General features: G+C 45.8%; 1 protein-coding gene across 1 annotated transcript; it reads left to right on the forward strand.

Annotated features, from left to right (window-relative positions):
- The first annotated feature begins 777 nt into the window (after nucleotides 1-777).
- LOC149271054 (transforming growth factor beta-1-induced transcript 1 protein-like) lies at nucleotides 778-15,914 on the forward strand. Its single transcript, XM_089507667.1, has 11 exons — nucleotides 778-790; nucleotides 8,852-8,973; nucleotides 9,055-9,119; nucleotides 9,712-9,821; nucleotides 10,263-10,326; nucleotides 10,543-10,621; nucleotides 12,645-12,998; nucleotides 13,233-13,406; nucleotides 14,207-14,288; nucleotides 14,813-14,961; nucleotides 15,648-15,914. The coding sequence occupies exons 1-11, from the start codon at nucleotides 778-780 to the stop codon at nucleotides 15,912-15,914; spliced, it is 1,479 nt and encodes a 492-aa protein (XP_089363793.1).
- Nucleotides 15,915-27,014: the final 11,100 nt, after the last annotated feature.

Below are 27,014 nucleotides of genomic sequence, written 5' to 3' on the forward strand. Positions count from 1 at the left end.
ATTTGACTCCGGTGTCTCTTTCCCACATTCCTGACATACATGTGCTTACGTACACTCATTCTTTCACTCCCCAGAAATGCCCCCACGTGCAGCGTCTCTCCCCCTCGTCGGGCTCTGCATCCCTTGCTTTTTTTTTTTTGAATAAACCTCAAACAGGAAATGGCTTCCTCCAAAATTGTTTCCAGAGACGAGAAGTAGAGAAACAGACACACGGCAACGCGTGTACAAAGACGCACTGGGACACAAACAGATCTCTCGATACGGGACAGAAGCAAAAGACCCCCATGGAGGGACGAGGGTCCGTTGAGTAGGATAGTTTTAGAACAACGTGAATAATGCTGCAGCCCAATCCGGCCCAGGCGGACAGGTCTGGTAAATTGGGGTTAGATCGACATTTTGTGAGATTCTGCGGAGACCCTCCCTCTGTCTCTTTCAGATGTTTATATCTTCCCCAATATAGGAGACGTCTGTTTCCCATAAAAGGAAATAAAGAGATGTTAGGGAACCCTCCCTGCCTCTCCTCCTCATCCTCCCAGCCCTGCCCTCTCATCATATCCCTCTTTCATTCTTCTAGTCGTTCTTTTATTTCTTCGTCTTGGTCCTCGTCTCTTTCCCACGTTTCTTCACCCTGTCCGATGGCCCAGGGGCCCTCATAGTCTTATCCCTGCTGATCCTCTCCTGCGGTTCATCCCCTCCATTTACCTGCACACTTCGGTAACGCGCAGGACTTGCGAGCTCGCGACCGCCGGGGATTAGGGTGTGGTGTGTCTGCGCAAAATGGAGGATTTGGGTAAGTTAGGGCTTTCAGAGGACCCTCCATTCAGATGTTCATAATGTGCAGCGTCTGGGGTTACTGCACGGGTGTAGCGAGTGGGTCTGGCGGGTTGGTGCCATGCACTGTGTGGGTCGGTTTCCGGTGTATGTGTTCATGGCGGGTGTTCTGTAGGATGCTTTTTGCCTGTCGGTTTACTGCTTTTCCAAATGAAATCTGCGAGATGCCTCCTGCAATGTGTAGTTAAACATACATAGAACACGCCGGCAGATCAGACCCATTCGACCCGTCAAGTCGCCCGTTTCTCCTGCTGTAAAAACTTTAATCAGTCGTTGGTCTCGTCTTAGATTCAGGAGCCGTATGTCTATCCCATGCATGTTTAATACCCTCACTGTATTACCCTCTACCACTTCTGCTGGGAGGCTGCTTCACTTATCTACCACCCTCCCAGTAAAGTAAAACTTACTTACATCCCATCTCAGTCTTGGATGCTCTAGTGTTAGATTCTGGTCTCCTGTGGTAAATTTTCTAATCCTTTGAAATAAATTCCCTCCTGTCCTTTATCTGTTTAAATGTGTTTTTCCCATCTCTCTTTCTCCCATCTGCTCGCTCTCTTATCTCCCCTGTCTCTCTCTCTCCCAACCTCTATCTCTCCCTTCTCTCCCATTCCCTCTCCCTCTTTTCTCTCTCCTGTCTTTCTCACTCTCTCTCCCTCATCCCCTCTCTCTCTCTCCCATTCCCTCTTTCCTTCTTCTTTCCCGTCCTCTCTCTCTTCTCTCCCATCCCCTTTCTCGCTGTTCTCTCCCCCAAGCCAGACATATTGCAATCCCTCATTCTTTGGTATAGTTATGGCAATGAGTCAGCCCTGTGTAATGTATATTTAGGTCAGTGAGGTGGCCTTGTATAAAATGTACAGGGCCTGCACGCTCATTTAACTATACATTATACAGGGACCGGCCCCTCTCATTTATCTATACATTATACAGGGCTGGCTCAGGAAGATCCCCTGATGTCGGCCCCTGATGTGCAGACTCCCGGGTTAGTGAATACCTGGGGTTGGCAATATGTGGAACTGTTCACCGCTGGATATAACTCAACACACAGCCATTAATGTCTAACACCTTGGCAACAAAAGTGAGTACACCTCTAAGTGGAAATGTCCAAATTGGGCCCAATTAGCCATTTCCCCTCCCCGGTGTCATGTGACTCGTTAGTGTTACAAGGTCTCAGGTGTGAATGGGGAGCTGGTGTGTTACGTTCACTGTTATTGCTCTCACATACTGGTCACTGGAAGTCCAACATGGCGCCTCATGTCAAAGAACTCTCTGAGGATGTGAAAAAAGAATTGTTGCTCTACAGAAAGATGGCCGAGGCTATAAGAAGATCGCCAAGACCCCGAAACTGAGCTGCAGCACGGTGGGCAAGACCATACAGCGGTTTCACAGGACAGGCCCCACTCAGAACAGGCTTCGCCATCGTCGACCGAAGAAGTTGAGTGCACATGTTCAGCGTCAGCCTGTCAGTGCTCAGATCATACGCCGCACAGAGCCGGCCTTAAGTGTTCTGGCGCCCTGTGCGGACTACTCCTGTGGTGCGCCCCCCGCCATCCCAAAAAAGGAAAGGAAAAAAATCTTGTCACAAAACTCCCCTTTCTCACTATCTACCACCTCTGCCCCTTCTCACTGCCTCCCCCCCCCCCTCTGCCCCTTCTCACTGCCTTCCCCCCCCCTGCCCCTTCTCACTGCCTTTCCCTCCCCCTGCCCCTTCTCACTGCCTCCCCCCCCCTGCCCGGGACTTAAATTAAAGCATCAGGGTTTTTTTTGTTGTTTTAACTTTATTTAACATTCTCCATGTTAAATAAAGTAAAAAAAAACTTTATTTAACATAGAGGATTTAAATAAAGTAAAAGAAAAAAAAAAGATGTTTTAATTTACCGTATATTCCGGCGTATAAGACGACTTTAACCCCAGAAAATCTTCTTAAAAGTCGGGGGTCGTCTTATACGCCGGGTACTAACCGAGTACCGAATACTTACCCAGCCGGAGAGTCCCACGAAGCCACAAATCTCTAGGGGAGGGACGAGTGGAGAAGCCGCCTCCCCTGGGCCGATCTTCCAGGGCCACGCCGAGGTAGGTGCAAGATCGTGATCTCCCCAACTAGCCCTGATCAGCAGGGCTGGTTGGGGAGAGCACGACCTCCCTCCAACTAGCCCGACATTAGGGAGCTCGAGGTCTGGCACTTCAGACCTCGGCTTCCCTGCTCCCTAATCACGGTGATGACGTCATGTCCGGGCGCTCGGCATCAATTGATGAGGGAGCAGTAAACAGAGGTCTGACATGACAGACCTCGCGCTCCCACGACTGGATGGAAGAAAGAAGATAGAAGATGAGAAAGGTAAGAGATGGGGAGAAAGGGGTGTGAGTGCAGTGTATGTATGTTGGTGTGAGATGGTCAGTGTGTTTGTAATATGTTTATATACGTGTATATATATACATGTGTGTGTGTGTGTGTATGTATATATATATATATATATATATATATATATATATATACACACACACATATGTGTGTGTGTATATATATATATACATGTGTGTCTGTCTGTGTGTATATATATACATGTGTGTCTGTCTGTGTGTGTGTATATATATATATATACATGTGTCTGTCTGTATATATATATATATATGTATATACGTGTGTGTGTGTAAAGGCAGGGGTGTGTGGTGAGGGCAGTGTATAAATGTGTATGTATTGACAGGCGTATGTTAGTATGTGTAGATATATATATATATATATGTGTGTGTAAGGGCAGTGTATGTATGTATATGTCTGTATAACAACCAGCCAATCACCGGTAAGGTACATCGCTTGCCGTGATTGGCTGGTTGTTGTACGCTGGGTAGAGGGGTAGTCTTATACGGCGAGTATAGTCCAAACTCTATATTTGAACTGGAAAAGTTGGGGGTCGTCTTATACGCCCAGTCGTCTTATACGCCGGACTATACGGTAAGTCCTGGGCAGGCGCCCCTGTTGCCATGGCGCCCTGTGATGATGCACAAGAAAGCCCACAAACAGTTTGCTGAAGACAAGCAGACTAAGGACATGGATTACTGGAACCGCGTCCCATACCTCCCAACATTTCAAAATGTGAAAGAGGGACACTTTTTAAAAAAAAAATAAAAAATCTCGTGGAACTCACCAATACAAGCGATTGCACTTTAAAATGTTGTGCTTGCATCTCCAATTAAAACACGCTTCATTTTTGTCAGCACAGTCATGCATATTAAAAATAACCAACACATTGAATTGAATTCCCATAAGGGTCAGCCAGACATACTGCTTCCATGATGCTGACTGAGTGCAGCAACAGTAAAGCTGCAGATGCTAGCTGTGAACTAAAATTCCTATGATTCTCAGCCAGCCATGTGTTCACCATAATGCTGGCTGAGTATCATTGGAAGAGCAGCAGAGGTTCTTTGTAATTAAAAAAGGCTAACGTTAGCCTCCCTCCTTTGATTTTGCTACTGCAAACATTTTTAGTTGAAAAAGTTCCATTTTATTCTGTGGAACAAAACAGAGATCACATTATTCTTCATGATATTCTTGTAACAAACTTTTATTTCTTTATTAATTCATGTAAACTATTTTTTTTATATTTAATAAAAGCTATGATTGAGAAATGTTTGTTTTTATTTCCTTCTATTTGCCAGCCTGCCCCCCCCCCCAGTTATGCACATCCACCACAGGCTTGCCACTCTGCCTCCCTGATATGCCTTATACCCCCTATATGCCACTCTGCCTCCAGAAATGCCTTATACCCCCTATATGGCACTCTGCCTCCAGAAATGCTTATACCCCTATATACCACTCTGGCCGCAGGGCAGTATTCCAACATAACGACCCCAAACACACCTCCAAGACGACCACTGCCTCGCTAAAGAAGCTGAGGGTAAAGGTGATGGACCGGCCAAGCATGTCTCCAGACCAAAACCCTATTGAGCATCTGTGTGGCTTCCTCAAACGGAAGGTGGGGGAGCGCAAGCTCCGTGATGTCGTCATAGAGGAGTGAAGAGGACTCCGATGGCAACCTGTGAAGCTCTGGTGAGCTCCATGCCCAAGAGGGTTAAGGCAGTGCTGAAAAATAATGGTGGCCACACAAAATATTGACACTTTGGGCTCAATTAGGACATTTCCACTTAGGGGTGTACTCACTTTTGTTGCCGAGGTGTTAGACATTAATGGCTGTATGTTGAGTTATATTTGAGGGGTTAATGGCTGTGTGTTGGGTTATATTGAGGGGTTAATGGCTGTGTGTTGGGTTATATTGAGGGGTTAATGGCTGTGTGTTGCGTTATATTTGAGGGGTTAATGGCTGTGTGTTGGGTTATATTTGAGGGGTTAATGGCTGTGTGTTGAGTTATAGTTGAGGGGGCAGTAAAGTTACTGTTATACAGGCTGTACTCTCACTGCGTTACATTGGAGCAGAGAGTCATTTCTTCAGTGTTATCACATGAACAGATATAATAAAATATTCACAACAATGTGAGGGGTGGACTCACTTTTGTGAAATACTGTATGTGTGTTTATGTAATATATATATATATATATATATATATATATATATATATATATGTCTGTGTGTGTGAGGGCTGTGTGTATATATCTGTGTGCGTGTATTGGCAGTGTGTATATATGTATGAGTGTGTGTAAGGGCAGTGTGTATATATGTGTGTTTATGTAAGATATATATACAGTATATGTATATGTGTAAGGGCACTATGTATGTGTGGGTGTGTGTTACAGGATCACCGCACCCAAGGCTGGGTACCCCTGCTTGAGGGCTGAGGAATCACTGAATGAGTCAGTCCCTCATACGGAGCTCCTGCTATCCACGGATCAGTCCGACCGCCATTCGTGCCACATAACAAGAACCACCTTTATTACAAACACACAGAACTTATATATAGATCCTCAATTCTATCAACATTTCTTTATCAGATGCTCTCAACACACCCAGAACCCCAAACCCCATCAGCTCGGGGAGGACACAGAACCCAACCCCAAATCCCATCAGCTCGGGGAGGACACAGAACCCAGCCCCAAATCCCATCAGCTCGGGGAGTACACGGAACCCAACCCCAAACCCCATCAGCTCGGGGAGGACACAGAACCCAACCCCAAATCCCATCAGCTCGGGGAGGACACGGAACCCAACCCCAAATCCCATCAGCTCAGGGACTACACAGAACCCAACCCCAAATCCCATCAGCTCGGGGAGGACACGGAACCCAACCCCAAATCCCATCAGCTCGGGGAGGACACAGAACCCAACCCCAAACCCCATCAGCTCGGGGAGGACACGGAACCCACCCCAAATCCCATCAGCTCAGGGACTACACAGAACCCAAACCCCATCAGCTCGGGGAGGACACAGAACCCAACCCCAAACCCCATCAGCTCGGGGAGGACACAGAACCCAACCCCAAATCCCATCAGCTCAGGGACTACACAGAACCCAACCCCATACCCCATCAGCTCGGGGAGGACACAGAACCCAACCCCAAATGCCATCAGCTCGGGGAGGACACGGAACCCAACCCCAAATCCCATCAGCTCAGGGACTACACAGAACCCAACCCCAAATCCCATCAGCTCGGGGAGTACACGGAACCCAACCCCAAACCCCATCAGCTCGGGGAGGACACAGAACCCAACCCCAAATCCCATCAGCTCGGGGAGGACACGGAACCCAACCCCAAATCCCATCAGCTCAGGGACTACACAGAACCCAACCCCAAATCCCATCAGCTCGGGGAGGACACGGAACCCAACCCCAAATCCCATCAGCTCGGGGAGGACACAGAACCCAACCCCAAACCCCATCAGCTCGGGGAGGACACGGAACCCACCCCAAATCCCATCAGCTCAGGGACTACACAGAACCCAAACCCCATCAGCTCGGGGAGGACACAGAACCCAACCCCAAACCCCATCAGCTCGGGGAGGACACAGAACCCAACCCCAAATCCCATCAGCTCAGGGACTACACAGAACCCAACCCCATACCCCATCAGCTCGGGGAGGACACAGAACCCAACCCCAAATGCCATCAGCTCGGGGAGGACACGGAACCCAACCCCAAATCCCATCAGCTCGGGGAGGACACGGAACCCAACCCCAAACCCCATCAGCTCGGGGAGGACACAGAACCCAACCCCAAATCCCATCAGCTCAGGGAGTACACAGAACCCAACCACAAATCCCATCAGCTCGGGGAGTACACAGAACCCAAATCCCATCAGCTCGGGGAGGACACGGAACCCAACCCCAAATCCCATCAGCTCGGGGAGGACACAGAACCCAACCCCAAACCCCATCAGCTCGGGGAGGACACGGAACCCACCCCAAATCCCATCAGCTCAGGGACTACACAGAACCCAAACCCCATCAGCTCGGGGAGGACACAGAACCCAACCCCAAACCCCATCAGCTCGGGGAGGACACAGAACCCAACCCCAAATCCCATCAGCTCAGGGACTACACAGAACCCAACCCCATACCCCATCAGCTCGGGGAGGACACAGAACCCAACCCCAAATGCCATCAGCTCGGGGAGGACACGGAACCCAACCCCAAATCCCATCAGCTCAGGGACTACACAGAACCCAACCCCAAATCCCATCAGCTCGGGGAGTACACGGAACCCAACCCCAAACCCCATCAGCTCGGGGAGGACACAGAACCCAACCCCAAATCCCATCAGCTCGGGGAGGACACGGAACCCAACCCCAAATCCCATCAGCTCAGGGACTACACAGAACCCAACCCCAAATCCCATCAGCTCGGGGAGGACACGGAACCCAACCCCAAATCCCATCAGCTCGGGGAGGACACAGAACCCAACCCCAAACCCCATCAGCTCGGGGAGGACACGGAACCCACCCCAAATCCCATCAGCTCAGGGACTACACAGAACCCAAACCCCATCAGCTCGGGGAGGACACAGAACCCAACCCCAAACCCCATCAGCTCGGGGAGGACACAGAACCCAACCCCAAATCCCATCAGCTCAGGGACTACACAGAACCCAACCCCATACCCCATCAGCTCGGGGAGGACACAGAACCCAACCCCAAATGCCATCAGCTCGGGGAGGACACGGAACCCAACCCCAAATCCCATCAGCTCGGGGAGGACACGGAACCCAACCCCAAACCCCATCAGCTCGGGGAGGACACAGAACCCAACCCCAAATCCCATCAGCTCAGGGAGTACACAGAACCCAACCACAAATCCCATCAGCTCGGGGAGTACACAGAACCCAAATCCCATCAGCTCAGGGAGTACACAGAACCCAACCACAAACCCCATCAGCTCGGGGATGACACAAGGAATGGATCCAGTACGGGGATACAATGGGTATCTGGGCAAACAGGGCTGTGCTGGACAACTAAGAGCCCCAGCCGGGTTACCTGATTGTCCCTTTGAAGGGCCGGAGCTGCAGCCACATTCAGTCCGGCTATAACTTAAAAACATCCTATAAAATATTACTGGGCCATGGGATCAGAAAAAGGACACAGACGCGCTCCAGGACCCGGCTAAACCGCACACCAATCCCCAACAAAGACCTCCAAAACCCCCTCACCCAACGAAACACTTTGTGCAAACTGCCCCCAGACACCCCGACCCAGAGTCCCACGAAAATGTCTATCTCTGCCCGGGGACAGGTACAAGGGCAGTGTATATATTTATATGTAAGATATATATGTGTAAGCGCAGTGTGTATATATGTGTGTATGTGTTAGGGCAGTGTGTATGCGTATATATGTTTATGTAAGATATATATGTATATGTGTCAGTGCAGTGTGTGTGTGTGTGTTTGTATATGGTGACACACTGTTTTGGGCCTTTGTAATGGGAATTGAATGATTATTTGGTCGCCGCTCTAGCCTGGGAGACCGTTTCTTATTATTTTAAGTTAAAACATTTGTCCGTCAATGAGTCCGGTAACGTTAGAATCTCCGTTATGAGCCATGTCCATGTCTGTCCCGGTGAATCTCGTGTGCGTGTTTTTAGATTCTCTCCTGGCTGATCTCCAGATCACGTCTCCTGCACGATGTCCTGTGTTACTGACGGACGCTCCAAACAAGTCGGACTCTGCTGTCTCGCGTCCACCTCCTCCGGCCTACGGCCCGAAGGTAATACATTGGGTGGGCGCGGTGCCGCTCGTCCGGCATCCCTGGGCGCGCGCTGATCGCATTTTTTGTGTTACTTTGCAGACATCGATGTCCAACATGACGCCAGATCCAGAAAACCCTCCAGGAGGGAAAGAACATCTCTACAGGTCTCATACTTCTCAGTGCGCCTCTATGGCCTTTAGACAGTCCCTCTCTGTTACTTGGTCATTAGACTTCCTTCTAGCTCCTCACAGATTGTATACTCAATTACGTGACTGTCTCCAGTCTGTGCTCTGGCTGCAGCCTCCACCGCCCTCTCGCGCTGTCATTATAGTATGTCTTCTCCTCTCTGTGTCTGGTGCGGTCTTTTGCTCTATCTTTACAGTATGATATCATCCGCTCTCTGTCTCTGATGCAAAATCCTGCAGTCTCTTGCTTTGTCTTTACCGGATGGTCTCATCTGTCTCTGGCGCAGCCTCCTGCAGTCTCTTTCTCTGTCTAATTTATGGTCTCATCTGTCTCTGGCGCGGTCTCCTGCAGTCTTTTTCTCTGTCTTTACTGTATGGTCTCATCTGCCTCTAGTGCAGTCTCTTGCTTTTTCTTTACCGTATGGCCTCATCTGCCTCTGGCGCAGTCTCTTTCTTTACCTTATGGTCTCATCTGTTTGGCGCAGTCTCCTGCAGTCTCTTTCTCTTTCTTTACCTTATGGTCTCATCTGTTTGGCGCAGTCTCCTGCAGTCTCTTGCTCTGTCTTTACAGTACGGTACAGAAATCTTCTTTAACCCCTGTGGCCCCCGTGGTCGGCGGAGGGCTGTGTGAGTTGGATCGTCTGCTCAATGAACTCAATGCTACGCAGTTCAGCATCGCTGGTATGGAGTATCTCTGCTTGTCTTCTCTTTCTATTCCGTCCCAGACCCAAACACTGTCCCACCGGCTCAAATACTCCTTCTGGTGCGTGTCGCCTGCGCGCCCCAACTACAGTAAGGATCCAGACGGTTTAGGACTGCGGTCTGGAGACTCCCTGAAATTAAATCCAATGATCAAAAACTGGCAGCGCCATGAATAAAAGAGACATGCGCAGCCCGGCCTCGTCACCCGTGTCCTCCCTTTGGTTGGCTGCTAGCTATGACTCGCTTTGCATAACATGTCAGCAGGGAGAGAGACATGCGCAGCCCGGTCTTTTCTCGTTTGCGCTCTTTATGACTCGCTTGGTACACGTGACAGTGGAGGACATGCGCAGCCCTGTCCTGTCTCTCCGGTTTGCCATTCATTCTCTTTTCTCTTCATTCACTGTTTCCTTTTCTCCGCAGATGAGATTTTGGCCCAATTTCCGTCTGGGAAGAAAACAGAGTTTCAGAAAGATGACAACAGAAGGTCTGTGAACGGAGGGCCCTCGCAATGTGTGGGGAACACAAATGAGTCATTATGGGCACCAGGGTGATGGGGGAGGTAATTGGGGCCACAGGGGTCATGCTTGGAGTAAGAGGGGCCATATGGATGAGGCCTAATCAGAGTCAAAGGGCGGAGGGTGGATGAAGGGGGTTTGTTGGTGGCCCTTTGGTGAAATGAGTGTAATTCTCATTTCCTCAGGACTTTATCTGCATCGTCTGCCACTCAGGAGCTGGACCGGCTCATGGCGTCCTTGTCGGACTTTCACAAACAGAACACGGTGAGTTAATCCCAGATATTAGAAGGTCTGAGGGTGATGTGAGTCATCCGCGGCTCATATTAAATACTATTCCGGCGAACATGAAAACAAACATGAAGGGTGCATTTTCGTTGTTCAGCCCGAATACCGAACATACAAACATGGCGGTGGCAAAACGTAGCCGAAGATAAAGACACACAACACAAAGAATCTTCGTGTTCGTCTTTACGTACTAATCTCCCTGGTCCCTTCCCCATCTAGCCTACCTTATCTACGCAGCACCGCAGGGGTTAACAGAAGCGGAAATCCATAGGTGCCGGGCGAGCACTGGTCTCCCTGCTCCAACAGTTAAAAGTCCATATGAACGACCAATAAAGTCGCTTGTACAGACCTTAAACTGTTGGAGCAGGGAGACCGGTGGTCTCTGCCGGCCAAGTTGCGGCACCAGGATTTTAAAAGTCTATAAGAGCGATTCTATTGGTCACCAGCAAGGGGCTCGTCTGCCATCAACCAATGAAGTACAGTTGCTCGTACGGACATTTAAAATCCTGGCGACAAAGCTGCTGCGTAGTCCGTACCGCATTAACCCCGTATTAACCCCATCTACAAAAAAAAACGGCAAAAAACAAAAACGAAGAATTTACACGAATATATATAAAGATCCCCCCCCCCACGAAGACGAACACGAAGAGTTGGCCAGCGCCCAAGTCTAGTAAATTCACAGAAGCAAGAATATGAACCCGGTATGGAGGGGTTCAGTTGCCCCGGTAGGGTGACCCCATCGGTGCTGTCTCCCGGAAAATATGGCCATCCTAGGCAACAGGTCTAACGCAGGATTATGCAGTATGTCTGCTGTCTCATATTACGACGTTTGCGTTCCTCTCACATCCGCTGATAAAGAAGAAGTCGCTGCTTAACCTGGTCGTGTGGTTACCCCGGCCCCAGGCCGCTGTGACGTGCTGTGATATGGCCTCGCACGTAGGGCTGTTACCTGCCTGCTCTGTGTGAGGGTCATGCTGGCGGAGGGGACAGCGTCTGGCATTAGCCATCCGAATCATCCTTAGGGGTCGATCTTTGACGGCAGCAGGGAGATGCGGTTTTAGCCTCTCTATAAACTGCTTTTGTATACAGTAATAACTCCCCAGCGCTATATACAGTAATATAACCCCAAGCGCTGCATACAGTAATATAACCCCCCAGCGCTGTATACAGTAATATAACCCCCCAGCGCTGTATACAGTAATATAACCCCCAGCACTATATACAGTAATATAACCCCCAGTGCTGTATACAGTAATATAACCCCCAGCGCTGTATACAGTAATATAACCCCCAGCACTGTATACAGTAATATAACCCCCAGCACTGTATACAGTAATATAACCCCCAGCACTGTATACAGTAATATAACCTCCAGTGCTGTATACAGTAATATAACCCCCAGCGCTGTATATAGTAATATACCCCCCAGCGCTTTAAATAGAAATATAACCCCCAGCACTGTATACAGTAATATAACCCCCAGCACTGTATACAGTAATATAACCCCCAGCGTTGTATACAGTAATATAATATCCATCGCTGTATACAGTATTAACCCTGCAGTGCTGAATACAGTAATAACCCCCCAGTGCTGTATACAGTAATATAACCCCCAGCGCTGTATACAGTAATATAACCCCCAGCGCTGTATACAGTAATATAACCCTGCAGTGCTGTTTTTTGCCTCCGAGTGGCTTCTAAATGTATGTTATAGCTGGCGCATGTCCGGTTCCCCTCTCCTTTTCTGTAAAGGTGGCAATTTTCTCCTGAGCCGATGAGAATCATGTTTTCGTTGTTATTTTTACTATTTGGTTGCCATATTTCACGGAACATAGTTTTTTTTGCATCCCTCAAGGAATAATCCCTTAAGCCTCTGCTACTCAAAAGATTAATAGTGATGAGCGTGGCATCTGCCTTTACATCGTTACTGCCCGTTAACGGTGGATGGGGAATCATTCCTTTAGTGATCATCAGGCCATAACCCTACTTTCTCCCAATTTAGGGTTCTTTCGCTCCACAAGACCTAATTGCAAGTCGTGCTGAAATGGCATCTAATCCTAAAATCCCTCAAGGGGAAATTGAAGGTCTGCAGGACACGTCCGGTCCGCAGCATCATGGTGTCCAATGCAACGCAGGAGCCCCGCAGGAAGCAGTCACTCCGAAGACTTCTGAGGACGTGTCAGACGCCAGGGGTAGAGAGGGAATATCCTGCCCCAAGCCTTCAGAAGACTCGTCTTCTCCCAAAACTGACCTGGACTCCATGATGGTGAAACTTCAGTCCGGCTTGAAACTGCAAGGCATTGAAACACAGAGTAAAGGTCTGTGTCAGAGCTGCCACCGACCCATAGCTGGACAGGTAACATACATGTAATCTGTATTTACACACGCATGCACACATCTGGGTAGTTTATATGGTGCGGGGCACATGAAGTCTGCTAACGCTATTCCCGCAGCTTCTCAGTCAACATAATTAGCTGAAAGCCGCAGAGAACGCATGCACTTTGGGGATGTTTGCTGGTGTTCATTTCCGTTATTTTATCTATCGTAGTCACCTCTGGATGAATGCTGCCAATAACGTGTTTTGTTACAGGTTGTGACCGCGTTGGGACACGCGTGGCACCCGGAGCACTTTGTGTGCGCCCACTGTCACACAATGATTGGAAGCACAAACTTCTTTGAGAAGGATGGTCATCCATATTGTGAGAGGGATTATTTTGCGTTACATGCCCCAAGGTGCTCCATGTGCGACTTGCCCATCCTGCAGGTAGCGACGTGTCCTCTTTGTGCCGCGGCTCTTGCCTCTCCTCTTTGCCCACCGTTAATAACCTCTCTTTGCTTTTTCTTCCCCTCACTCAGTTTCCAAGTTCTATCTGTCTTCCCACTTTATCTCATTTGATGGAAATGCTGGTCATGCAAACACAATGTAGGCCACTGTAGCACCAGCACGTAGAATACCTCTCACCACCGGCCACAGGGCTTAGAGTCATCTCATCATGGCAGGCCATGAGATTAGGAGACTGGCTGTATCATTTGGGACAGGAGGCATTCTCAGGATTGTTTACCTCTAGGTCAAGCTGTGCATCCTGGAGAAGCCCATCTAGGGGGCACCATGCCCTGTGCAACATTACCGGGGGCTCCCTGGTGCGCCTCTTATTGAATGGGCTGACTGGGAAGATCTTTGATCACCCTTGGAACCGGCCCATTTGGACTGCTGAAGCCTGTGCACAGCCTTCGCCACCCTCCTCTACAGTGCTGCATGTCTTCCAAGGCAGACATGAAGTTCTGTCCCAGAGCTCTGAACAGAGGGCGTACGATGAGAGTCCTGGCTAGAGGTAGGTCCTGGAGGGTGGCTGAGAAGATTGACCCCATACATACCCCACTGTGCGGGGTAGTCATACAGGGTGGTAGGGAATGCATGGCTCCCGCTAGTGACTCATGTAATGGTGAAGTATTTAGAGAAGTAGCGAGGACACGGAGATGGTTGCACTCTTCCTCTGCTTGCACTCTTCCTCTACCTTTGTTATCTCCTTCCCGCTTAACTCTTCCTGCTTGAATCTTTTGTAGAATATGGTGACCGCGCTCGGCCGCACGTGGCATCCGGAGCATTTTTGTTGCAGAATCTGCAAAAAACAAATCGGTGAAGAAGGTGAGTAGCCTTTTTTCTCCGTAATGTCCTGACTTAACTCAGTGATCGCGCTCCCAGCCTCCAGTGACCAGACGTGTGAAGTCGTCTCCTGATCCAGAGGCAATATTATGCACACGCTAACCCATGATTCAGACATAGCCGCCCCGTCATTACCTGGTGTCTCAATGACTGGCCTTGACCCTTCTCTGTCTCAGCTATGTAGCTTGGTGTGGGGGCCAAAATGCTATAGATGTGGCCCTCATGGGGGTTCAAGCTTTCATTGAAGTGTCCCTGATGTGTCATGCAGCTTAGAAAACACCAGCAGCATGTAATCATCTGAAATGTTCCGTAACGTGCCCCCCCCCAATGAACAACCCTCAACGAGTAACTTTAATCCATTCAGCTTTCTGTCACAAGACCTTCCATAAATATGAGGGCCACTCGGGACAAGTTCTGTATCTCACCAAAGAAGCCGGCGTTAACGCTTTCTTAACCTCTGCTATCCTGAGTGATGTGCCTTGCATTCTTTGCTGTGGTTTCTGCAGGGTTCCACGAGAAGGATGGCGTCCAGTACTGCTCCGAGGATTATTTCCGACTGTTCGGTGCCGTCTGTGCCGGCTGCTCAGAGCCGGTGAAGGAGAGCTACATATCGGCCCTCGGGGGCTTGTGGCATCCTCACTGCTTTGTCTGCCATGTTAGTGATTGAGGTTTCTGCTGCAACCTGCACGGGGCGTTTGGCCCAATGGAATGAGGCCGTATTGGACCCAGTTTAGTCGGGGAACGGGTGCTGACTGTAGACGGTGCACTGTATGGACTTCTTAGGGTTATAATAGCCCGCTGACATTTACCTTAAGTCTTTTCTCTCTGCGAGTTGCCTAATGTCAAGATATGTATTTATATTTGCTTCGTGTCCTGACATAAGGGGGCAGCAACGCTGGTGTCCTGTCATAAGGGGGCAGTAACGCTGGTGTCCTGACATAAGGGGGCAGTAACGCTGGTGTCCTGTCATAAGAGGGCAGTAACATGGTGTCCTGTCATAAGGGGCAGTGATGTTGGTATCCTGTCATAAGAGGCAATAACGCTGGTGTCCTGACATAAGGGGGCAGTAACATGGTGTCCTGTCATAAGGGGCAGTAACTTTTGTCTTTGGCTCCCGTTCTGCCCATTGCAAATAACTCAATTTAATGCAAACACTAAAAGGGAGTTAAATTTGTCTGAAAAACTGCTTTGTGGGGCCGGAGCTGACCCCCGGACTTAGATGGTAGAATCTAATATCTGCACAATGGCCACTAACCGGAAACGAGAGGCCGGTGAGACAAGGGAAGGATGGGACGAGCCCTGAAGCCGCCTTCGCCTCTAACGTGTCCCGTTCCTTTGCAGGTCTGCCGCACTCCATTCATCAATGGAAGCTTCTTTGAAAGCGATGGTCTCCCTCTCTGTGAAACACATTACCATTCACGGCGCGGTTCACTCTGCGCCGGGTGTGATCAACCAATCACAGGTCGCTGTGTCACCGCGATGGGAAGGAAGTTTCACCCTCAGCACCTAAGTTGCACTTTCTGCCTGCGGCAGCTGAACAAGGGTACTTTTCGGGAGCACGATGGGAAGCCCTACTGCCAAGCCTGCTACGGCCGCCTGTACGGGTAGAGACGCGGTCCCGCCGGAGGAAACCTGCCATTGGCTTGTGCTGCAGGGGACTCTGTGGGACCCATGACATGCTCCGCATGGCGGAATGTATATACTGCGCTGCCAGCTCAGCCTGGGGCGTCACGTTTGATGTAGTAACGACACGGGACATTAACCTGCACCGCATGCGCACGTTTTCACTATTTCAGCCATTTTTCAGAGTTGACGCTCTAAGCAGCACTTAGAATATTCGGCTGCTGGGTAAAGACACACCTGCTTCCTGCTCACAGTGGGCGGGGCCCCGCGCCTGCTGTCCTCCAGCGCTCTGCGGGGGTGCGAGGCTCCTAATTGGATGACGCAGCGCTCTGCGGGGGTGCGAGGCTCCTAATTGGATGACGCAGAGCTCTGCGGGGGTGCGAGGCTCCTAATTGTATGACGCAGCGCTCTGCGGGGGTGCAAGGCTTCTAATTGGATGACGCAGAGCTCTGCTGGGATGAGGGTAAAGTAGCTTTAAATAAAAATGTAATTTTCTGTATGTTCTTAAAGCTGATTTAAATTCTCACAAATATTGGCAATAAAAATCTCACAGTGCTTGTGTGTGGTTTTTTCATGTGTGGGGTTTTTCATGTGTGGGATTTTTTTGCTTTCTGACCATGTAAAGCAGATCTGTGTGTGTAATATTAATATATATGTATTCTAGCCCCTATAAGTACGTGTATAAATGATGACAAATGATGTCATCATATTATTAGTATCAGAGAAAACACGTTTTACTGTTCGCTCGGCTTTTTGGGTGCAGAAGCGGCTTCTAGTAAGAAATGCCTGCCCCGGCAGCATGAATCATGGTAACTGGAGCATTCCTTCCCCTACATGGAGAAGTCTTCCTCTGGCCTGTAGCCCGCAAGGCTGCTATTAATAGCCATCTCACCCTCGCTCTATAATAAGCGTGAGGCCTCCTGTGGCCAGCGGCTCTTAAGATAAAGCAGTCCGAATTGTTCATATTGGTGTGAAAAGATATTGAGGATGAGACATGAATACTGACAATTATTATGTATTGTTTTATATAGCGCCACCATATTCCGCAGCGCCGTACAAAGGGTAGACAAGACATAGCAATTAGTATATAACATAACAAGATGACGTAAAGAAACAGCAGGTGAGGAGGGCCCTGCTCCCTGGAGCTTACACTTTAAAGTATGAGGTCAGCCTTTCATGTAAAGATGATGTGATCACACATGAATCACACAATGAAGGATGCAAACACTGTGTGCGTGTGCGATCGTGTGTGTGTGTAAGCGTGCGTGTGTGCGTATGCAAGCTCGTGTGTGCATGTGTGAGCGTGTGTGCATATGCGAGCGCGTGTGTGCATGCACGTGTGTTTGAGCGTGTGTGCATGTGTGAGCGTGCGAGCGTGTGTGTGTGTGTGTGTGCGTGCGTGTATATATATATATTCATGTTATATTTATATTCCCTTGCAGCCTTTGACCTTCACAGAGGTCAGAGAAAAGCTTTCTAGTAAAATCCAGACGTTTCATCTTCTATATTAGTTTTTATAATTATTATTTATTGTTTTATATAGCGCCATCACACACCACAGCCCCGTACACTGCATGCCGGTAAAAGCTGGCGTCATAACCTGTGAAACGCGTCGGTGAAAGGACGTTGCTGTCACATCGGATTTAACCACTGGTGTGCTGGATGGGATGGGATGGACAGGGAGTTTGGGGGTTTTACTGCTTTTCTTTGTTTTGGGAGAAGCTTATTGTTTCTTTTTCTTTCTTTGTTACATGATATTAACCCTTTCGGCCCCGTGTCAGACTCTGAGCACCTGTGCGAGAATAATCGCTGAAGTGTAGTTAGTCGGGGAACATGTCGCCTTCTGTTTTGTGCCACGTGTTTCCATTTTTGTGGAAGCCCTTAGTTTTGTGTCCCACTTGTTATCACCCATCAGTCATTGTTGTGGAACGGCTCTGGCTGACCAGCTGCTGCCGTCAATCACATTCTATAAAAAGCCTGAGCCCACAGGGGGCTGAGATAAGAGGCCCCGGGCCCCTGGGATTGGCTGCTGTGGATGGTATAAGAGTTGGGCCAGCAGGGGACCTACGTGAATACCCACGGCTGCTGCCCCTGAAACCGGATCCAGGCCCAGAGTGGTCGTTGATGGAGCAAATGGTGTAAGTAACCAAAGCCCAGGCTCTTTCTCCAACCGCAGGGATCCCCAGTCTGCCTTCTCAATCAATCTCTAAAATCTCTGTAATGTTGGGTTTGATTTCTTTGGCCTTTCCCCGTTTATTGCTGTTTTTTTTAATTTTCTTTTAATTCCTGAGCCCCTCGCTGAAGCTTTCTTATAAGGGAGGGCGAGGATCTTTAGAAACTGGAGGGCAGAGCAAGTGCCTTAACGCCATCTACCGGTGACTGGGGATAATCCGGGTGTTTCTGTGTAACCGATAAAGACAAACCATAAAGAAACATTTAAATACATAAAGGGATTTAACAAATAGATAGGAGGGGAATTTATTTCAAAGGAGGAGAAAAGTTACAACAAGAGACCGGAATCTAACACTAGAGGGTCCGAAACTGAGATGGAATGGAAGGAAGTTTTACTTTACTGAGAGGGTGGTGGATTAGTGGAGCAGCCTCCCAGCAGAAGTGGTAGAGGCTAATACAGTGAGGGAATTAAACATGCATGGTATAGACATATGGCTCCTGAATCTAAGACGAGACCAGCGACTGATTAAGATTATGATTAAGGTTCAAGTTTTTACAGACTACGTGGGGCTGACATACCGGCGGGTCCTGTTTCTAATGCGGCAATATTTCCCAAGATGCTATATGCTTGTTTAGAGCAGTAATTCCTATTGTTTTGGAATGGATTGGCAGCAATGCTAGTCCGTCATACGGGTTCAAGGTTTTCTTGGGTCACTGGGGGCTCATTCTCTCCCCTGGGGCAGTGTGCGGCCCCTGTAACGAGGCTTCCCCTCTACTCTACTCTTCCCCTCTACTACTTCAGCATAACCTTAGCTATAAACAAGGTCATGCATGGCGAACGTGAACAAAATGCGTAAAAGCCTCAGCATTTACATTTGTCAGCCGGGGTCCCCATTACATCTCAGAGCAATTTCCTGATTTAGCTGAAAATACAGAAAAGTCCCGAATCCGCATTAAGACACCTATCAGATGTCGTGAGGTTTCATTGAATGACCACTGGCTGTCTAAGTCTGCCCCCACCCCATCCGTGGCACCCCGTGTGTGCATGATCTTATTTCCGTCTAAGTTACTGAACTCTCAGGACACATTCTTCATACAGATTCCAGGTTGATTCCAGGTCGAGGAGGACATGTCGTCCGTGATCGGCTACGAGGGGAGAGGTGAGATGGATACTAAACCTGTTTGACGTCTGTACAAATGGCGCAAGGTGCAACCATTTACACTAAATTCCTGTTTTCATTGCAGAGTGTGCCGTCGTTCTGCTGGTTGGGTTCCTAGAGAGCAAAAGCCACAGGAAGGTCTGCAGTGACACCCAGTGGTCATTCCAGAGCATCATGAAAGGTCACAAGGGTTAACACACGTTACACGCACCGCACGTTACACGCACCACGCGCTACACGCACCATATGCTACATGCACCGCACATTACACACACCGCACGCTACACGCACCACATGTTACACGCACCACACATTACACGCAACACACGCCAAGCCTTCTATACCTTTGTTGAGTTTAAAATCGCTGGGCCACAATTACTCTAAAAATGCACAGAAGTGACATATGTTTGACTAAGCTATCTTGGCTTTGGCCCTCTTAGCAGGAAGTCCATACCGTAAAATCCGCGGGTTATAAAGGCTGACACTACTGAAGTTTGCGTACATATAAAGTATTTCACGAAAATTCAAGGTTAAAATGCTTGTGATTTCTCAGCCTTTTCATTCCCAGACATACAAACCTGAAAAAAAATCACTTAACTGCCCCCGGTACCTGTGCCCTGGTCGGCCACTGTGGTAGACGGGTTCTGAAGACATCGGGAGAGCGACCAATTGGGAATTATTTTTGAGAGCGAGCGTGAGAAAGAATTTAATAGTCATAATCGAACTCTTTCTCGCTCTCAAAACCAATCAATTTCCGGGATGTCTCTTAGGGTTTGTGGGCGTCAGGGACCCCTATGAAAATGCGGGAGAAAATGCATGAATTCCGGGAGAGTTGGGATGTCTGCATTCCCAAGCAGATTTTATATTTGTAAAGATACAGTACGCTCTCTAGCGGGCCTGCACCACACAGAAGATGCCCAGTTGGTGACTCTAGGTATCCTCTGGATAATCCCAGTGAGTATATGCTCCAAGTAAATGCCACCAGCGCGTATCTGCCCCAAATTAATGCCACTAGTGTGTGTCTGCTCTAAGTAAATGCCACCAGCGCATATCTGCCCCAAATTAATGCCACTAGTGTGTGTCTGCTCTAAGTAAATGCCACCAGGGAGTGTCTGCTCCAAATTAATGCCACTAGTGTGTGTCTGCTCCAAGTAAATGCCACCAGGGAGTGTTTGCTCCCAGTAAATGCCACCAGGGAGTGTCTGCTCCAAATTAATGCCACTAGTGTGTGTCTGCTCCAAATGAATGCCACTAGCAGGAGTATGCTCCGAGTTAACGCCACTAGTGCATGTCTGCTCCATGTCACTAGTGTGTGTATATGCTCTTAGTTAATGTCACCAGTAAATGTCTGCTCTAAGTAAATGCCCCCAGGGAGTGTCTGCTCCAAGTTAGTGCCACGAGCTAGTGTCTGCTCCTTGTTAATGCCCCTAACACTTTTATGCTCCCAGTTAATGCCACCTGTGAGTGTCTGCTCGAAGTTAATGCCACCAGTAAGTGTCTACTCCTTGTTAATGGCACTAACACAGGTATGCTCACAGTTAATGCCCTCAGACAATGCCAGCCAGCCTATTTTGTATGCTAACTTGGTGGCTACCTAGGCTACAGAGCTGCCAAAGGGCTCCACTCTGAGTTTCCTATGTGAGCAAATGAGAGGGGGCGCTAGAAAGGCTAGGGGTGGCACTGCGCTGAGATCTACCCCTGTTCTGTAACATTTCATTAATTCCATAACACTGGCTTTTGCTTACCCTTCCTATGTTACTGTTTTCTTCACTTCGGCTGTTCTCCATTTCCGTCAATCCACTTTATTCTGTATTTCTCTTTATAAAGACATTTTCTCTCATATTCTCTATAAACTGTTCACTAATTCTCTTTAGAATCCTGTTTTCCTCTTATTCTCCATTATTTTTCTGTATTTCTCTATATAAATGCATTTCTTCTCATATTCTCTATAAACTGTTCACTAATTCTCTTTAAAATCCCGTTTTCCTGTTATTCTCCATTATTATTCTGTATTTCACTATATAAATGCATTTCCTCTCATATTCTCTATAAACCGTTCAATAATTCTCTTTAGAATCCCATTTTCCTGGTAATTCTCCATTATTTTTCCGTATTTCTATATAACTGCAATTTCTCTCATAAACTCTTCACTAATTCTTGTTAGAATCCCGTTTTCCTGGTTATTCTTCATTATTATTCTGTATTTCTCTATATAAACGCATTTCCTCTCATATTTTCTATAAACTGTTCACTAATTCTCTTTAGAATCCCGTTTTCCTGGTTATTCTCCATTATTTTTCTGTATTTCTCTCTCTATATATATCTATATAAACGCATTTCCTCTCATATTCTCTATAAACTGTTCAATAATTCTCTTTAGAATCCCGTTTTCCTGTTATTCTCCATTATTTTTCTGTATTTCTCTATATAAACACATTTCCTCTCATATTTTCTATAAACTGTTCACTAATTCTCTTTAGAATCCCGTTTTCCTGGTTATTCTCCATTATTTTTCTGTATTTCTCTCTCTATATATATCTATATATATCTATATAAACGCATTTCCTCTCATATTTTCTATAAACTGTTCACTAATTCTCGTTAGAATCCCGTTTTCCTGGTTATTCTCCATTATGTTTCTGTATTTCTCTATATAAACACATTTTCTCTCATATTCTCTATAAACTGTTCACTAATTTTCTTTAGAATCCCATTCTCCTGTTTTTTCTCCATTATTTTTCTATATTTCTCTATATAAACGCATTTCGTCTCGTATTCTCTTTTCTGTAAGCTGTGTACTAATGATTCCGATGCTGTTCTGTAATTCCATCTATTTATGGTTCTCCTGCTATTTTATGTTTCTCTGTACAAAGTGTCTCTCCTCACATTCTGTAACACTTTCTTTAATATCTCTTTATAAACCTGTTTCATCTGTTACTATTCTGTTCATTAAACACTTTTTTTTATTTATTTTTCTATAGATCTGTTTTTTTATCATCAGTCTCTTTTGTGAATGTGTGTAAAGTTTATGGTTAAAATGTCTCAGTTGAGTATAGTTTAGAAATGATAAAAGATTAAGTAATGAAGGTTAGGGTTAAGAAGGATTGAAATCTATTTTTACATACGGCAAACTCTGGTTCGTAGCGGAGTTGTCATTGACACGTTAATACTAGCGATGGGGACATAAAATGGAGGGACATGTAAAGGGACGTGTCCTGGTGGAATTCCTGCGATGTTCCTATCTCTAAAGCGAGACCTCTCCAATGATACGTAGACCTGTTCAGTTTATAATCCAGGAGCCATACATTAAATGGGACAGAGGCTTATAAAAATAAGTATGTACAAATATGTAAGTAAATATGCTGATCAAGTGACAATACAAGTTGTGGAACTGTCAAGGCATCTGTCCATGTGATTCCATAATCATGGCATCCTGCAGAAGGACTGTCCTGATCCTCACTTGGGCTCTTGGTCTGCAAGCAAATCCTTATTAAGTTTTGAAATATGACAGAAATACAAATTTTATGCAGATGTTTAGTAACTGAAATGTCTGCACACAGATGTCCTCAATATACTGAATTAGATACATCCTTTGGTCTAGAATGTACAGGGTAATTTAACATTTTAACTTTTTGTTAACATTGATAACCCTTTATTAGGCCACCACAAAAATATGTGAAGTTACATTAGCTTTCTATTGGAACAAGAGACCTCTGAGCAGTGACGTGTCCCAGCCTAGGAGATCAAGTCCCCCCGGTGTCCTGCCGAACCATAGGCCGGTTACAAGGGAGATTTTGATCTTCCCTACTGGCCTATTTACGACCTGATTAGAAGGTGCAGCAGGTCCGGGTGGCGGTGGTCCCCCAGTACAAAACCAGTGGACAGATCACCCTCTTGGGAGATCAAGCCTTGCTGGTTAATGGGCCGGTTACAAGGGAAATCCTTGATCTCCCCAATTTACGCTATGGAGGGTGTGGCAACATAGACTTTATTAAGAGATGTTGTGAGCCTTTAACGTACAGAGCGCCGAGATATGATGCCATATGCCGTGGCTTCACTTCTTAAAGGTGTGCACGTTGGGCCTCTGAGGTACCTCATCTAACCCTAATCCTAACCTTCATTTTATATCATATGACAATAAAACAAGGTGTGTGCATCGAGCAGCACCGGGAACGGGGCCTCTGATGGTGCATTTGGGAAAGCAGAGCACTTAGATCTGTGCTGTTCGAGGGAAAACATTTGGCAGGACACAGTAGGAAAGGGCTGTATATGAGGGTAGTTTTTCTTTAATAAACCCCTTGCGGCCATCATAATCGCTGTATTCTCACCCTAACCTTGTCGCTCTATTAAAAGCCTAATCCAGGACTGCCCATCCTCAGGCTTGACGGTCACAAATGAGCCACTTATTTTTTGATATCCCAGCTAGAGCACGGGAATCTCAATCTGAAATTAGTTTGTTTCAGGCATCTATCAGATACAGAGAGTACCTGGTGTGATTATGGCCCTATGGGCTACACTACATTCTACATCACTGTTTTTCTTCCTTTAAACACTCAAACCTTGATCAGTCCTTGAACCATTCCCCATCTGAGTCTCCCTCCTCAGTCTGAACTCTCTCCACAAGATCGATATCTGTCTGTTTCTAAAAATTATTTATTTATTTGCCTATTTATGTCAATCCACATGTGTCTGCCTTTCTATCCATAACTTGTCTCTTCCTTCTGTTTTCTCTCTCTTTTCTGTATATTCTCTATTTCTCTCTATTTCTGTCCTGTTTCTTTTATTTTTTTTCTCTCTCTCAATCTCTGTGTTCTGCTTATTTTATCTCTTTTGTTCTTTCTGTTCTTTTCTGTCGTTTCTCTCTCTCTCTCTCATTTTCCATTTCCTTTGCTTTCTTTCTTTTCTTTACCTATTTCTTCCTTCTTTCTGTCCGTGTCACTTTTTTTCTTTTTCATCTGTCTCCTTACATTCTTCCCTTTTGTTTTTCTTCCATTCACTTTTATTTTTCTCTGTTGGCTATTTTCACTCTCCTTATCTCATCACTCTCTACTTTTTTAATGTGTTTATTTTTTTTATTTTTAATGCCTTTCTTTTCTTTCTTTCTGTCTCTATCTTGGTTTTGTCTGCCAATTCATTTTTTCCATTGTTTTTATCCCTTTCTTTCTCTCTTTGTTTCTCCTGCTCCCTCTTTTGTTGTTAAAACGTTTCTTAAATTATCCCTTTTCTGTCTATATATCTTGCCACCTATATCTTTAAAACGCCGTCCTTTTCATCATTTCTCATTCCTTTATTCTTGTTTTCTTTCTTTTGTTATTTCCTTCCATCTACTAATCTATTTATATCTACAGGTATCTCTATCTTGTCTGTATCTTTATTTTAGTTCTTTGTATACATATGTCCCTATCTCTACCATTTATTTATCTGAAAAGTCCCTTTTTTCTTTTTGTTTATTTCTCTATGTCTGCCAAATATATAATTCTTTCCTTCTAGCTCTTCCTTTTTTCTGTCCTTTCTTTTGTTTCTTTTTTATTTTTCAGCCCCTTTTCTTCCTTTTTATTTTACCTTTCCTTTTTTCTTTCCTTTTCTTTTTTTCTATCAGGTTAATTCCTTTTTGTTTGTTTTTTTTTCTTTTTGTTCTCTATGTCTTTCTACTTATCTTTCTTAATTCCATCTTTTCTTTTGTTCTATTTTTATCGCTATATTTTTCTTTCTCTTGTTTTTCAAGTCTTACTTTTTCTCTCTCTACCTCTTTAATTTGTCTGCCAGTTCTATTTCTTTATTCCTTCCTTTAATTTATTTCTTCATATAGCTGTGTCGGTCAAATATCTCTTATTCTCCTTCTTACCCCTTTTTAAGATTATATCTAATTGTGCTGCCATTTCCTTCCTATTTATCTTTTCAATCATTTCTCTCTTTGGTTTTCCTTTTCTTCTTGCCTCTTTGTTTTTTCTTAATTGCTCTCTCTCAATCCATTTTACTTTCTCACTTTTCTTATCTTCCTGTCATGAACCTTACCAGGTCAGGAAAGAGTCTCAGCTCGGGGTTAACGGCTAATTCAGATTGCTGGTCTTTTTTCATAATGAGAACTAAGTACAAAAGTAAAATAAGGCACGCAATAGTCCAGAAACCGATGAGTTAATCCAAGGCAGGTAAATTATATCTTTTGTTGCAGACAATTCATAAAGCAAAGCATAAGATAACGAACATGAAAGTTCATAGTGTGAAGTCTATGAGAATATCCAGTTAGAGCTGTTGTAGTAACAACAGTTTATGAAAGCATGTAGGCAGATATGCATCGGTGATTACAGTTCTTACCCCAGAGTTAATGGATATCTCTAATACCCCAGAGTGAGATATTGGAGCTATAAGGAGTATTGGAATCTGTAGCAGGTATAGCTATGACAAGCAGAATCAATGAAGCAGATTTGAGCAGAAACAATGAAGCAGAGCTGATGTTCCAATAAGACTTCTTATAAAGATACACAGGCTTCTGTCGTTGAGGAACTTGCGTCTGATAATCTTAATTCCAATGGAACCAGGTTCTTTAGTCAGGTAAATGCAGGATATCAGGAGCCAGATTACGCAGCCAGACTGTAAGGTCATCACAGTCTTAATGTAAAGGCACCTAACAAACAGGGGAGTGTCCAGATATTGGCCTGGTCATTAGGTCAGGTGTGAATGACATAGGCTTCAGGTGAAGGAGACAGGGTAATAAAGCCTGTTGGTTAGGTCAGGTGTGGTAATGGCATAGGCTTCAGGTGGAGGAGGCATAGAAATAGCATAACCAAACACAGCTGAACATAAATACACGGAACATGGATTATATACATAGCCAGACAAGACATTTGCCAGGTGGAGTGACCCCTGGTGGTCTAAATAGGTAAATCAGAAGAAAGGGTAAAACTTGAAGGATCCTGCAGTCAGGATAGAATCCTGACACTTCCTCTTTTTCTCCTTTGTCATTTTCTCGTACTATATCTTTCTGTCTATATATTTGTCTAGCAATTATTTACTGTTTTCCATTTTTCTTTGTCTTTATGTTTGTGTTTATATTTGACAATTATTTATTTTTCTTTCTACCTTCTCTCTTATTTCTTCTTAATTTTTCATTCTCTTTTTTCTTTCTGTTTGTCTTTACTTTTTTTTTTGTCCTGTCATTTGTTTCTCTTACGTTATCTTTGTTCTCTACCTTTTTGTAGCTTTAATCTGTTTTTCCTTTTTGTTATTTTTTTTTCTTTCTCTGTCAATGTTTTCAGTCTTTTTCCGTTGCTTCATCTTTACTTTTCTTTTTTCTTTCTCTTATGTGACCCTACCTCTTTATTTTGTCTTTTGATTTCTTTTTTTCTTTATCTTTCTATTAATCTTTCTCTGTGTCTGTCAAATCTTTCCTTCTGTATTTCCTTTCCTTCTTTTCCCTATCTCTAATTTGGCTAGCAATTCCTTCCTTCTTGTTTTCTTTTCATTCATTTTTTGTCATTTTTTTTTCTATGCTATTTCTTCATTTACTTTTCTGCCTCCCTCAATTTTTCTCTCCCTTCTCATTTTATTTCGTTCTTCTCTGTCTTTTTTTCTCTCTGTTTTCATTTCTGTCTCTTTTCTTGTTGGGATTCTGTACCAACATTTTTCATAATTTCTGTCTCTTCATCTTTATTCTGTTTCTGTTTATATTTGTCTCTACCTTTATCTCGTCATCTGCCAATTCTGCCTCTCTTAAATTCTCTTCTTCCTTTTTGTTAATTTGTCTTTCTATTTA

Source organism: Sceloporus occidentalis, unplaced genomic scaffold, assembly GCF_023333645.1.
Source record: "Sceloporus occidentalis isolate IW3139 unplaced genomic scaffold, rSceOcc1.0.p SCAF_579, whole genome shotgun sequence".
NCBI classification, from domain to species: domain Eukaryota; kingdom Metazoa; phylum Chordata; class Lepidosauria; order Squamata; family Phrynosomatidae; genus Sceloporus; species Sceloporus occidentalis.